Source organism: Ciconia boyciana, chromosome 2, assembly GCF_034638445.1.
Source record: "Ciconia boyciana chromosome 2, ASM3463844v1, whole genome shotgun sequence".
Classification (NCBI taxonomy): Eukaryota; Metazoa; Chordata; class Aves; order Ciconiiformes; family Ciconiidae; genus Ciconia; species Ciconia boyciana.
The window spans coordinates 54,225,977-54,240,377 of NC_132935.1; the positions used below are offsets into that span (position 1 = coordinate 54,225,977).

General features: G+C 35.7%; 1 protein-coding gene across 2 annotated transcripts in view; it reads left to right on the forward strand.

The window, feature by feature from the left end:
• The window catches only part of SMCHD1 (structural maintenance of chromosomes flexible hinge domain containing 1), a 92,616-nt gene that overhangs the window by 70,305 nt on the left and 7,910 nt on the right, over positions 1-14,401 (forward strand). For both annotated transcript variants that reach the window (XM_072852681.1, XM_072852682.1), the window contains 11 exons: positions 1,080-1,195; positions 1,653-1,714; positions 3,587-3,674; positions 4,085-4,216; positions 5,459-5,608; positions 9,111-9,237; positions 9,408-9,527; positions 10,941-11,026; positions 12,086-12,208; positions 12,477-12,667; positions 13,485-13,594. In XM_072852681.1, the coding sequence (XP_072708782.1) occupies positions 1,080-1,195; positions 1,653-1,714; positions 3,587-3,674; positions 4,085-4,216; positions 5,459-5,608; positions 9,111-9,237; positions 9,408-9,527; positions 10,941-11,026; positions 12,086-12,208; positions 12,477-12,667; positions 13,485-13,594 (1,305 nt within the window). The remainder of the gene's footprint in view (positions 1-1,079; positions 1,196-1,652; positions 1,715-3,586; positions 3,675-4,084; positions 4,217-5,458; positions 5,609-9,110; positions 9,238-9,407; positions 9,528-10,940; positions 11,027-12,085; positions 12,209-12,476; positions 12,668-13,484; positions 13,595-14,401) is intronic.

A 14,401-nucleotide genomic window follows, 5' to 3' on the forward strand; every position in this document is an offset into this window, starting at 1 on the left:
TTAAACAGCTTCTTCAGGAGGTAACATAGTATATATGACATTAAAATTTGATATAAAATTAGATATTAAATTCCTTATTAACAGCCTCATATTTAATTAACATCCTAATTATTGGATTTACTGGTGAACTCAGGTACACCTGAGGGCAGGTACTGTAATCTTGGAGGAAGTCATGCCTGAATTTTTCATATACATCAAAGCACAGTCCTGCCTTAAAGTCCAAAATTCAGTTCTATGTGAGCAGTGCAGCTTCAATTACATGCATGAAATCCACCTGTAACCATAGTGTCAAAGTGCTTAGTTCACATTTTCAACAAGAAGAAAGGTAGCTTTATTCTAGTTTGGATTCTGTTTCCTTCAGACCACTAAACTTTCTGTGGCATGTATAGGAAAGGCTAAATTTTTCAGATCAGGATATCAAATGGCAAGTATTTTGACTGCAGAACCAGTCAACAGCAAATGGAGGAGTGAAACGTGTCCCTGTATCCTACTTCTAACAGATTTAAGTATGTGATACTAGTCTGTAAGAAGTAACCAAGCTCAGCTTCAGATTCATAGCCCGAGTCCTTCTTTTTGTTACATTGTGGCTAATAGATGGGGAAAATGGTAGTGCTGTTGGTACAGTCTCTTTCCAACTACTGCACCTTTCTATCCAATAGTTCAATGGCTAAAGCACTTGTGAAGGAAGAGGGAGATCTGGATTTCCTGTCCTTGAAGGAAGGAATCAGCTACTTAACTAGCTAATGATTCTTCTTTCCTGAGAGCAAGAAGAAACCTGGCTTGCTGTTTTGAGAAGAATGATAATCTGGGAAAGGCAGACTTGAAATTTGAGGGTGTTTTTTAAAGCAGGCATTGGATAAAGTAGGTGGGTTTTTTCTAATGATTGTTACCTGGTCTAATTGCAGGGCTAGGGAGAGAAGGTTTTCCATATATTGTTTTAAATTTTTTTGTTATTTGGGTTCTGTTTGGAATTCATGTTTTTCCTCTAGGTATGAGGGAGACACAGAAATTCATGGAGTTTGGTCTTCTTAATTCTGAATAAACACGATCTTGAAAAAATGTTGTCTTTCATTTTACAGATTTTATGGTTAGTGTTCTTTCTGAAGATGACAACATTATTAAAAATATTAATCCAGCACGGATTTCTATGAAAATGTGGGAAGCACAGAGCAGCGGAACTAGGCTACCAATTGATGTAAGTCATCAAAATGTGTTTCCAAAATGGGTATCAAAATGCCAGCATCGGACAAACATATTTGCAGTAGAAACTTTCCTTCATTTAACTTAGATCAATATCCTGTTCTAGATTTTAAATAACAAGTATTACATATCAATCATACTTGTTTATCAATATCTGTCCTGTTCAAGTTGTCAGACTGTTCAAATGTCAAGACTATAGTAAGGACAAAAATGCTACAGCTCTGCAGAAGCTAACTAATAGCAGGGAGAGTATTAAAAGTTGCCACCCTGAAATTTGCAAAGAAAAGACTCCGAGAATTAAGAATATGAAACCAGCGTCTAATTTATAGGTGATCTCACTGAATTACTGTATGCTATCAGTACTGCAAATCATTAAGACTTGACAGCATATTACAAGTAAGGTACTTCAACTTTGAGTGTATTGCATTAAATTTTTGCATCTTTCTTTTCAGGTTACAACATTTAGCTGTAGTAAAGTGAAGGATGACAAGGAAGATGGCTTCTTTTACTTCAGGTATCAGAGCATTTATTATATAATTACTGATGCAACTTATTGTACCAAATACATAGTTTGAAATAGAAACAAGAGTTTTAGGTTTTGAAAATAACAATCTGTTACAGAATTAGTATGATACAGTGCTATAAGGGTAGTATTGTGTATTGTGTATAGTATTGTGTATAGTATTGTGTATACAGTGCTATAAGGGTACTATTAGTATGATAAGTGCTATATACTTCCAAATAAGGGTGCAGTTTTGCTTTTAACAGAGCAGAGCTTTCTGTGTGGCTAGTCCAAGGTTATGGAATGAACTTGTCCAGAAACCAGGGATCACTGCAGACTTGCACCAAGTATGAGGTGCGTTTCTGTGACCTTGGTCTTTCTGACAAGCTCTTAGTTATAGGTGTAGTTAAAACATAAGAACTCCCTAAAGCATTATCAAAACAAGGCACTCTGTATCATGTATTTGTACCTCCAGGAAAAGAAAACTAGAATGAATGTGCCAATGTGTAGTCATGCTAATAAATGTTCTCCTGTGAAAAGTACTGTGGTGGTCAGTGTGATATAAACTAACCTATATAGAGTTGAATATGGAATTATGAAAATCTTGACACCAGTACCTGTAGTTTACTAGTTGTCCACAAATTAAAACTCCCAACCTTTTTGAAAAATTTGAAAGAACAGACAGTAGGTAGAGACTGCCCATTAGCAGCCCTTGTAGGAAAGTATGTATTACTCATTGCTGCCAGTGTCTGTGGCATCACTGTCTACCAGCTGGTTTCTCTCAAGTTTTCCTGTCCTTGGCACAGTCACAGGTGGTTTTCATCTATTTAACGCCAATGAGTAACATGGATGCTGTTACACCATCTTACAACTTTCATAACAATTGTGCTATTTCTTCTTTTTCTAAAGCATGTGTCTGGTTAGATGGTGTTCAGCCACGAGAGTGTTAGCAGGTTATTTACAACTTATTTTTTTAATGCATCCTGACAGGGCAGATGCTACTTTCAATCTTAACCTAGATAAAATGCAGAAAAGAAGGTAGAATTGTTCCTTCTCTATATGAAATACAAAAAGGAAAAGTCATGGCCCATTCTAGAAATAGGTAAAGCATTGGGATTTTGTTTTTTACAAGTTAAGCATTCCAGGGCATCTTGCATCTTACTCCTTCCCAAACAAAATAACAGGAAAAAAATTGCTTAATGTTATTGTCAAAACTGATAAAATGCTGTATGTTGAAAACAAAAATCTTATTAACCAATTCAAGCGTGCCACAAGTCATCCTCTTAGAGAAATGTCTGAATCTTGGTTAGAGACTGTTTGCATCTCCTCAAAAATTTCTAAGCATTCATAAGTCACTGCTGTCCCTTGTTAAACACTGCTGCAGTCTTCTGGATGCTGTGTAGCCTTCCTTGCTAAGTGAAGTTCTGTTTATAGCAGCAGAAGTGCAGGCATCTGTCTTCCCTTCATATTTTGATGTTAGGGGTTCTTTGCCAGTAGTTTGCACTCTGGAATGCTGTAAGGTAGAATGAAACATCTCTATGCTCTGTTTCAGTAGCTTTATGAAAATTCATTGAATGGAAAGTGAAATGAGGTAGACTTGCAGATTTCTGAATAATAGGGTCACGACAAACTTCCTGTCAGCTAGTAGAGACAAACTCTTGGGGGAGACTTTCCTCATCCAAGCCTCCAAAAGCCTTATTCTCGCTCTTGAGAAACTTTCATGGCGTCCTTGCTGAAGGAGGAGTGTTATGGAGGAGCACTAAAATACGTCATGCCTTAACAGGACTCTCTAACTAGCTTGGAGAACTACTCAGAATTTGAATTGCTTGCATACCTACAGACAATTTTGACTCACTTTTGCTTGGTTATTGTTTTTGATTTTAGGGATAAAGTGGTTCCAGAGAGAGTGGGCACTTACAGTATCCAGTTTACCTTTGCAATGGATAAGACAAATGTGCTCAGCAGTGACCAGGTTTGAATCTATAATTAATTACATGTAGCCAAGAAGTTGTAATACAGAATCATCTGGGAGTAATACTATACTTTGTAGATTCAGAATGCAAATACTTTATTTGCAAGCTTTGCAAAAAATTATATTTTTGTTTTTGATAGTTACTGATTTCAAACTGTTGATTATCAAAATATGTTTTCATTAGCTTTTATAACTAAGCAGAAATTTTGTGGAATAACAGAGCTGCATAATTTGCAACCTAGTAGAACTGTTTTATGGTCATGCTAATTTATTTCAAGATTGTCAATAAATTTCACATGCATTTGTTCCAGTATTTTTTGAACAACGCATGTGTGCAGGTGAATTGCAGTGAATTATATCAGTCTTTATTTTATTTTGTTTTATTTTATTCTTCCTCCTTTTTCTGCTAGATTATAGTTGAAGTTGTACCTAATGAACCTGTACGCTTGTTACCTGATTCTTTACCAGCTACTCCAGCAGTTTCCAATGTTCGAACTCTCGCTAGCCGTACACTGGTCAAGGATTTATACCTCCATGTAATGGTAACTATACTTTAATACAAAATCATAATTAGTGAAATATATAAGACTGCTAAAAATATGTTGAATTTTGCTGTAAGGCATTACTGCTATGTCTTTGCAGATTAAGTTCACAAAAAAGATGTAAATTAGTGATTTCCAGTATATGACAGGTGCATCTGGTTTTCTATACATACAGATGACCAAAACTAAAACATGCAATCCTTGCTGTCAGGCATGTCAATTGAAAGCCATTTCTTGTTGCTACAGGAAAAAAAAATGTTTCAAGAATAGATTCTAGTGGGAAAACACTTACATATACAGCAAATGTTTCTCTCCATGATTTTTCTTCCAGGAGACAGTTTCTGTTAGGAATCTTGTATTACAAAAAATAAGGTTTCCTGAACTTCGAATGTTCACAGGGATACAGGGCGATCACTTACCAGTTACCACCATGGGCAAAACAGACTTGACTTGTGGAAAATTAATTTAATTTATCACCACTTAAAACAGATTTGAGTAATGAGAAACAAAGACAAAAAAAGTAAAGCAACACCTTCTGCCCAACCCCTTCCCAAACTCAGCTTTGCTCCAGACTCCTCTACCTCTCCCTGAGTGGTGCAGGGGATGGGGAATGGGGTCACAGTCAGTCCATAACAGCTCCTCTCTGCCGCTCCTTCCTCCTCATGGTTTCCCTGCTCTAGTGTGGGTCCCTCCTAGTCCTTCATGAACTGCTCCAGCATGAGCCCTCTCCACAGGCTGCAGTCCTTCAGGAAATATCCACCTGCTCTAGCGTGGGGTCCTTCATGGGCTGCTGTGTCGATATCTGCTCTGCCGTGGTCCTTCATGGGCTGCAGGGAAATAGCTGCTCCACCATGGTCTCCCCACGGGCTGCAGGGGAGTCTGCTCTGGAGCACCTCCCCCCCTCCTTCTTCTCTCACCTTGGTGTTCCCTCTGCTGTTTTTATTTTTTTTTTTTTTCCCTTCTCCTCTGCCTGTGCATTTTTGCCCTTTCTTGAATATATTTTCCCAGAGGAACCACCATTTTGGCTGAGGGGGTTCAGCTGTGCCCTGCGGAGGGTCGGTTGGAGCTGGCTGGCACTGGCTGTGTCCAGCATGGGGCAGCCCCGGCCTCTCCTCACAGAGGCTGCCCCTGCAGCCCCCCACTGCCACCATCTTGCCACACAAACCCAATTCAGTTTATAAATGGATTACTTAGTTGGTGTTCATGTTCCAAACTAACTTTTTTTGTCTTTTTTACTTACAGGATGAATACAACAACCGCACTGGAATTGATCTAGTTGGCAGAATACTAGCAAAAATTAAGAGCCCCAATGAAGAGGATATAGAGATTCCACAATTTCAGGGGAAAGTCAGTACAGTTGAGTTTCCACTTGACAGAGGATCAGCTGAAATTGTAAGTGTGACTGTAATACAGTTAGCTCCATGAGCAATGGATCTAATAAGGCCTATTTTCCTACAGCTTCAAAGTTGATCTTACACCTCATCATGTTTTGTGGAGGGTTAGCATATATTGTAGCCTTCCCTTACAGATAAGTAGATAAATTATTTCTTCTCTGTTTGGTTGCTGATTTTCAGAAAACCTGAAGGAGGGACATTCTTTAAACTGTTTATCCTTGCAAAGCGAGGGAAATTTGCAAGTACGTTCAGTTAGGCACTGGGACAATACAGGGGGATCCAGAATGAGTCTTTTCCTCATTTGAATTTCACATGTAAATAACACTTCAGCAATTTGTAGTTAAACCATTAATATTAGCAGTATTTTACATTTTTACTTATACTACTATCTGACTGTAATATCTTAAGATCATTTAGTCTGACCTCTTCTTATATATGTAATTAAATTTTACCACGTTCTCTTTACATTTTGTCACGCTAACTGGGCTTATATGTACTTTGCAGAAAAGCATCCTATCCTCATTTGACGAAGTAAAAGATAAAAATACCACTTCTATTTACACCTTATTTCAGTCATTAGTGCCCTTGACTGTTAAAAATGCTTGCCTTATTTCAGTTTGAATCCCTGGCTGTAGCATCGTGCATACCTCTGAAAGTACTGTGTTTTGTAGTCACATCATCGCAGTCACTTTTTCTTCAACAAATACAAATTGAATTTTTAAAACCTATGAGTTCCATTTGTAACAGTTGTTACGAAGTATAATATAAAAGACACAAGTTAAAACGTGCACATGCACAAAACCAGAAACTGTTCAAAACACACCAAAAAAACCCAGCTGAATGTAGAGCCGCACATTTGTTCTGAGTGGAATGGTCACAATATCTCTCTTAAAAGCCTACAGAGAACTTCAGTCAGTAGGACTATTCATGTGGTGAAATAGGTATATCTAGATTGTTTGTTTGTTTGTTTTTAAAGTTGCTGAAGTGTCTTATAAGAATTGCAGAGCAAAAGTATACCCCTACTTCATTTGGTTCCTCTGGTTGTCACATGTTTTACTAGCCTGAAGTCTATGGAAATCTTCAAACAGCTAGAAGGTACTGTAGTAGAAGATCAGTAGTACTGAAGGAGAATCCAGCTTTTTAAAGAAATTTTCTCAGCCACCTTTTCTAGCTTGTTCATTGGAAGCAGCTTCCCAGCAGACCAGCATCAGTGTGTGCCAGGTGGAGGCAGACACTGCCTTAGCAACAAATACAAAATCTCCCAACACATCTTGGAAATCACCACAATAAAATCCACCACAGTAGAATCACTAAAATCTACAGATCCTACATACAAACTTCTTCATAATATATTTTATTCAGTACATCAACTGCTTTTATAGAACTACATAGATGAAACTTAATGACACAGCATAAATAGTTCTCTGTCGATAACAGTCAAGGACAGAAACATCCAGTTAACATGGGAAAACGCTTTTCACTGAAAAATCTGTCAAACTCTGGTCTACTCTAATCGGTAAGGAAAGGTGATAAAATATGTGTGAAAAACAAGCTAGAAAAATAAAATGCATGGACTGAATAGATGTATCAGATAAAATTAATATACTGGTTAATTTATGGTGCACTCTGAGTTTTTCTTGTTCCCCAGCCATGTTTCAGGAGTAATAAGTTATTGGTTTGTGAACACATTTTTCTTGGGCAGGTGGGTGGGGAAAAGTGCAAAAGTATAGGTAAGGGGTCAGCTATAACCTCTGATCTAATAGTGCTTTTCTCCACAAATCTTGCATTTACACCTGTGGTAGAAATTTGAACAGATGTTTAGAACTTCATATTGTTGAGGGGAATAATAACCCCATAGAGTGGACTCTGACAGTTTGGATAAAATTACTGTATAATTTCTCAGACTCCTCACCGATGCAGAAATAACTATTTTTTTTATCTCCATCTACTAGTAAACTGCTCTTGAGCCATTGTGACCTAAATACTCCAGTCTTGCTTCAGTGACTAAGCTAACAACCTGTGTAATGGGGGAGGGGATGGGGGGGGATGTTTTCAGGTTTTTTTGTTTGGCTTGTTTTGGATTTATTTTTGGGGGGTTTTTTTTGTAAGCAGATGCTTTTTCTTTCTACTTATATATTCCTGGTTTGTTAGGGGGCAGGGAGGGTTGCATTCTTCTGCTTTCTCATTACTGTCATCTTATGAGATCCTACTGCTTTTGACAGTAACTTGTGTTCCCTAGTCTTCCATAGGGAGTAATTCCATTTCAGTGAATCCCAGCTCTCTTTCCCTCTTCAGGCAGTTTACTGTTGTCTAGTTTATACTGAGTTCTCTGACTTTAGACAACTCACAAAAGTCATGTGGAAAGGATTTGTTGGTTGTGATGCAATGTACTTTTCATATGACTAGTAACGGGGAGGGCAGGGGACACACTAGTGATTTTTCAAGTATCTTGAAATTGTTTCGTCTTGTTTATAAATGTAATTATGTGCAGTTAGAATCAATGTAATGAAGCTGATAATCTGACATGTTTACTCTTACACTGAGATTCAGGAATACTAAACTTGTTTAATGAAGGAAAATATTCAGATTTTTATTAGTATAAATTTTCTAAGGAAAAGATATTTCCACTACAGGCTTCTCCTGATTAAATATGTAGCTGCAATATTTTTGAAAGCCATGAAGACTATCTTTGAAGGTTATATATCTATCTCTTCTTTTAGGCTGCAACCATCTCTCTCTTGATTTGGCCAGTTGAGTAGCAATTTCTACATGTTAAAGGTGGAAACAGTATGAGTTTTATTATAAGCATTATTCATTTTATGCATGATACCTTTCCCAAAGTAACAGCACATTTAGATATTACCTATACTAATTTTATTTCTGTTTACCATTCTTTGTGGGTTTATAATATTTCCTGTGTTTGTAAAGAAAGGCAAAGGATTTAGTTTGTCTTTTCAATAAGGAATTGATAAGAAATGGGATGTTCATGTTAGTGTTTGGATATATATTGTTCATTCATTTGGGACCTGCTGTCTACTTCCATAGTAACAGCAGTAACTTCAACTCAGCACTGGGAATAGTTTCTTTTTCCTTCTCTGTGTTTATGCATTGGGTCTTTCTTTTTAATTTTCCGTTTGCATTTGTTCACATGCTGAATTAAGTACATCCAAGGAAATCTTGCTTATGGGACAGTGCAGAGAATATTTTTTCTGAGCGTATGTCTCTTAAATAAAATATATAGCCAAAAATAATAAGACTCTCTAAACAGGTAAAATGACAGTCTTAATTCTTAAATAATAAAATAGTTACTGCTATATCTTTGTATTTTACTTCTCTTTATTAGGAATTCAAGCCAATACTTAAAACTGTAGTAATATTGTATAGACATCACGTGTTAGGTAACTTACAAGATTTAGTATTTGAAGAATGTTTACTTTATTTTGTGTGTTACCTCAAGTGTGAACATAAACTTATGTATGTTCTTTTGTTTGTTTTATTAGAATCTAGTGCTGGCTGAAAACAGTCCTGGAAGAGATAGCACTGAATATATTCTTGTATTTGAGCCAGATCTGCCAGCTTTGAAAAAACCTTTGGAACCATACCGTCTGTCATTTATGTTTTACAATGGTATGTTTCAATTACTCTAAAACGCTTGATTTTCCTTAGAACCAACTATTTTTAGGTCCATAATACTTCTTCAGAACTGTGTAGTAGCTTAACAGATTTTTGCTGATGTTTAAACCAACTAAGTATGTTACTGTATTTTCTTCTAAAAATACATATATTTATTTCTGTAGATTTCAAGAAGCAGCAACAGATGGCAACACTTACAAGGGAGAGAGACCAATTATCTCAGTCCATAGGTGTTTACAGAAGTTGGTTTGATACTACTAATCAGCTTGTAACTGAAATCAAATGTAAGTTCAATCAAATGTATAAATAAATTTCCTGGGAATTAAACTTCTTTTTTCCTTTAATAATTTTGAGAATATAGAGAGGGGGAGAAAAATCAGTATTGAAGTCATGAGATACAGTAAGTGGAGGGGAGCAGAAGAGAATATATCTTTGCATTAGCAGGGAAGAATCTAGTTATTTGGATGGACCTACCTATAAAGGGTCTGAATTTGCGGTAGAACGTCTTATGTCAGAACTGTCAAAAGGAGGAATAAAACATTGACATTGGTGGTCCGATTCTTTTTTTCCATGACTGCCTTGCACTCCCATCTTTGCAGTGGATGTGTGAATGCTCATCCATCTGCATGGAAATTCAGCAGTTGCCTAAAAACAATTTTAGGGAATGAACTATAAATAATCCTCTTTCAAAAAGTTAGTCTTACATTTTCAAAATGTTACTTTTTCCCCCCACATTTGACCCTAAGTACATTATTCAGAAGTATTGTGTAGCTATTAATTGTTTATCTCTATGTTCTTCAGCAAATGTAATCCTTTATAAAGTCTGTTAAACAGCAGAGCAGTGTAAGGGCAGTGTTTTATGAGAATGGGAGAGATGAAGGAAATGTTTTCTTTGCATTGTTTTTTGTTTGAATCATTCTGTCTGTTAATAAGAAGGTTTGTTTTAATAGATACATTTTGAATTTTTATTTTAAGTAATCACTAAATTTAAATAAAACATGCTGGAATTAGAAGATGCTGCTGTTTCTTGTACTTTTAGTACAGGGCTACGTTTCTGTTACTTGCTTACTGCATATTTCCATTATGGATGCAAATTCCTGAATTCCAGTGTGAAAGGCAAAAAGTTTTGTTTCATATTTGCAGGTTTTTGCACATCTCTAGAGAGTAAGTTAGAACACAACATTATGCTTAAATAACATTTCCAAATGTAAACCTACTTGAATAGGGAGAGTAGAAAGCAACTCACCTGTTTACTCATTTGTTTTCAAAATTGCTTCAGTTCAGATATGAGAGTTGAGGAAATAGTGTCCAGAAAGTGGTGTCCCATGTAAGAGACAAAAGAGGGTAGTGCTAGCTACCACTCTTCCCTTCCCTCTTGCCATTTCACCTGTTGGAGAACCATTTGGAAAGATAATTGAGGAAGAAAAGAAAAAAGAGCTTACATTCTCAGACTGATTCTAAGGACTGGCCCCATTGCTTCCTGAAGCTGAAGGAGATGGCAGCTGCTGAAATTGCTTAGAGAGCTGAACAAATAACAAGATCTTTGTGGTCAAATCCTGATATTCTGTGCTGAAATTAAGAAGTAGATAGGATCAGCTGTGGGTGGCATAATTATGAAAAGTTATAAGAAATTCTTTAAGAAGTGTTCCATTGCTTTCTAATATTTCCTTACTCTCTGTTGATTTTATTGGTTTCAGGTCAGGTCAAAGAAGCTGAAACAAGAGAAACTCACCTGAAGAACGAACTGAAAAAACACCAAATTGAATTACCACAGACAAACACAGTATGGCTTATTTCTTAGTAAACTCCATACCATCTTAAAAATAAATCTAATCTTAATATGAAATTGATATCATTATATAACATTATTGAATCACATTGGTATATACACAAGCACCTGTTACCAAAACCCTGAAAATTTAAATCATGAGGAAAATTTGTGGATCAGTGCCAAACTTAGATTTTTTTTTTTTACTGTTCTGCTAATGTGACTATCTCTTAAAGAAACTGCTAGAGAAATAAGAAAAACTTCTCTTTTGTATCTTGATCTTGTTTTTGCTTTTCTGCTAAGGCTACCAGTTGTGGTACTGGTACTGCTAGTTTTCATAATGGGTTTTTGCAGGCTGATCAATATACACTGGATGTATTCTGGCATAAGTAGACCAAAGGAAAACACTTCTTTTCAGAGAATTTGAGAATTTCATATGTTACTGCCAAAGCTGATATAAAAGTAAGTTTGAAAGATTCAGGGCAATGTACTCATTGCTAATTTCCCATAAAGATCCAATTATATTTTAAAGAAACTTTTTTAAAGAAAGTTTTCAAACTACTAACATTTGGGAAAAAATGTAAATAATCAGTTGTCTTTAGATCAAATAAAAACTAGTGTTACAGTCATTAATTGCAAATCAGTAGAATTAAATTATACACATTCTGCAATCATGATACCCAAGTTCCCCCTGCTGGCTAAATTTTTCAGGCCTGGACATAGTCCCCTTCTAAAATGGTTTCTTTTTGTACATTTGTGGTTGTCTCTTCCTGCTGATTTAAACTTTCTTCAGTTTTGTCTCTAATCAAGCTCTGGTAGCTCTTTGTGAAAAGCTCCCTGAAGTCTTTAAAAAAAAAAAAAAAGTAGTAATAAAAAAGTTTTATAGTAAAAATTGCAGTGTGCCTCCTTTTGCTCTCCTCTGAAATTATATGCAGTGGTCCTCTATATGTTAAGAGTCTGTTTCAGATTATTGAATGTTTTTTGTTAGGAACTTGATTGACAACAGGTAAAGTAACTGCTTCTGCAGCTCGGCCCAATGATGTATACTTGCTAACTTTAAGTTTTAATTCTCAGCTTCAGTATGTGGATTCTCTTATAAAACAAAAGATGTTGGATCAAGAAGGAGTAATGAAACAGCCAAGGCGAACTTGTACCCTCCCAAACTATCCAAAAGGCAACCAGGATATTTTAGGCAAGGTGAGTTTTCTCTCAGCCTTCAAGTGACTTTTGTTGATTCCAGGAAGTGGTAGTGATGAAAAATTAGCAAACCCAAATATGCAAGTAATTTTTGAAGAGTATTAAAAAGAAGATAGCATTCTCAACCCATCAGATGACCAGCTCTTCTAACAGAGCTATCAACAGGGGAATTAAATGTCTGATTGAAGTTGCAGGATGATTGTGATTAGTATGAAAAGGGGAGGTAGTCTTAGCTTCTATTTTGACTGTTCTAACTTCTGTGGTACAGATTGCACATTTAGCTCAGATTGAGGATAACGAAGCAGCGAAAGTTATCTCTTGGCATTTGGCAAGCGACATGGACTGTGTAGTCACACTGACTACTGAAGCCGCTCGTTCTATTTTTGATGAAACTCAAGGTCGACAACAAGTGTTACCCCTTGATTCTATCTACAAGAAGACACTCCCTGATTGGAACAGGTAGAGGAAAAAACTATGAAACTTCTGCATTTTTATTACATGCTGCTTCAACTTTTTTGTTTAATTTGTTTTTTAAACTTTACTCCCATTAAAGATGCGAAGTATAAAATTTCTGGCTTCATAATTATAGCAACAGTAATGTCACTTGAACTGTTAGCTGAAATCGTAGCTTTATATCTTTAACTGCTGTGCATTATTCTTTATTTAATAGGGTGTTTCTATTAAAAAGAGAAGACAATCTACCATTTTTTTTCTTCACTTCTACATGTTTTATAGAGCAGGAACTTTTTAAAATAATTCTAGTGCTTCAGATCAAATTCTGACTTTTTTAAAAATCCAGTTCCAGAGTACATTCCCTAAAATAATTTGTAGTAATAGAAATTCATTCTGCTGGTTTGGTTTCCTGGAAGATAAAGGAAAATATAATAATTCTGTGCCTGAAAACAATTTGCTTATGGAGATGACTGCTAATATCATAAAGAATGCCTTTTAGAAAAGATCTGATGTGGAGATGTGTTTATAAGGTCCAAAATCTCAGTTTTTATAAAATAGTATATTAAAACTTGTCTGTAAAATTAGTCATAGGAATTTGTTGGATATATGTCTCATTACAAATTAGTGTTTCACCAAAGCATCTTTAATATAACTGGCATTTCAGATAATGTTGGGATCATTTAGTACCTAATGTGGAAGTGTTAAGATGCATTCAATTCAGTTTGAGATTTCTGACTAGATTGTCAGAAGCAATAATGAAATAAGGACAAATTACTTTTTTCTCTTCTTTTCTTCTCCCTCACTCTCTCCTTTCTTTAATTAGGCCCTTACCTCACTTAAGAGGCGGAAAAATCTTCTTCAGACCTATTGGAAATCCTGTATTTGCCAGAGATCTGTTAACATTTCCAGATAACGTAGAGCATTGTCAAACAGGTAAATGATATTAAAGAAATTCTTCATAACTTCTTTCATTTTAATAAATGAAATACAGAAACATCACAAATCATAATCCATTCAGTAATCTTCACTGAGACATTTGCAAATACCAGTGTACATTCCTTGTGAGGTCTGCTGGTAAAAAGAGGATTATATTAGCATTAAGTATTGCAAACAACGGTTGTGAAAATTTCAGTAACGACCACTGTCTTCTGCTTGTTGTCTTATTTTTATTTTCTCTACTGTATATACTAGAAGTTTTTTCTTTTTTAAATGACTGCAGCATTATCTTATTCCTGAGCTCATGTAACCAGAAACTGACAATAGTGATATCAGTTTTATATTTTCATATTGCAGAAGTTACTTCTTTTGTTAGGCTGTTTTTCCTGTCCTGTTCCTCTCAAAAATGTGTAATGCATAGATTTATGTACACTCAGACTGAACTGTACATGACTATATATGTTATGCTTAAATAGTTACAGTAAGAATAAGCTTTCAGTTTTTATGTAGATTTCCGTTTAGGGAACCATCATCCTCTTGCTCTTTCTAACAATGCAGCAGTACCTACTTTTTCCTACACTCTTTTTCTTAAATTAAGTAGACCTACTCCTTTATATGGAGAGTTGGAATCTGTAATTAGTTCAATAAGTTTTTCAATTTACTTCACAACTTCCCGGTATTAACATATTCCTCTCTACTGTTAATAAAAACCAATTTTTAGTCCAGTTTGTTTTCAGAAAGTTAGATATTGTCAGAGACTTTAACTAGAAATTATTCTTCATGTCCCTTGGGGGAATTTAAAAA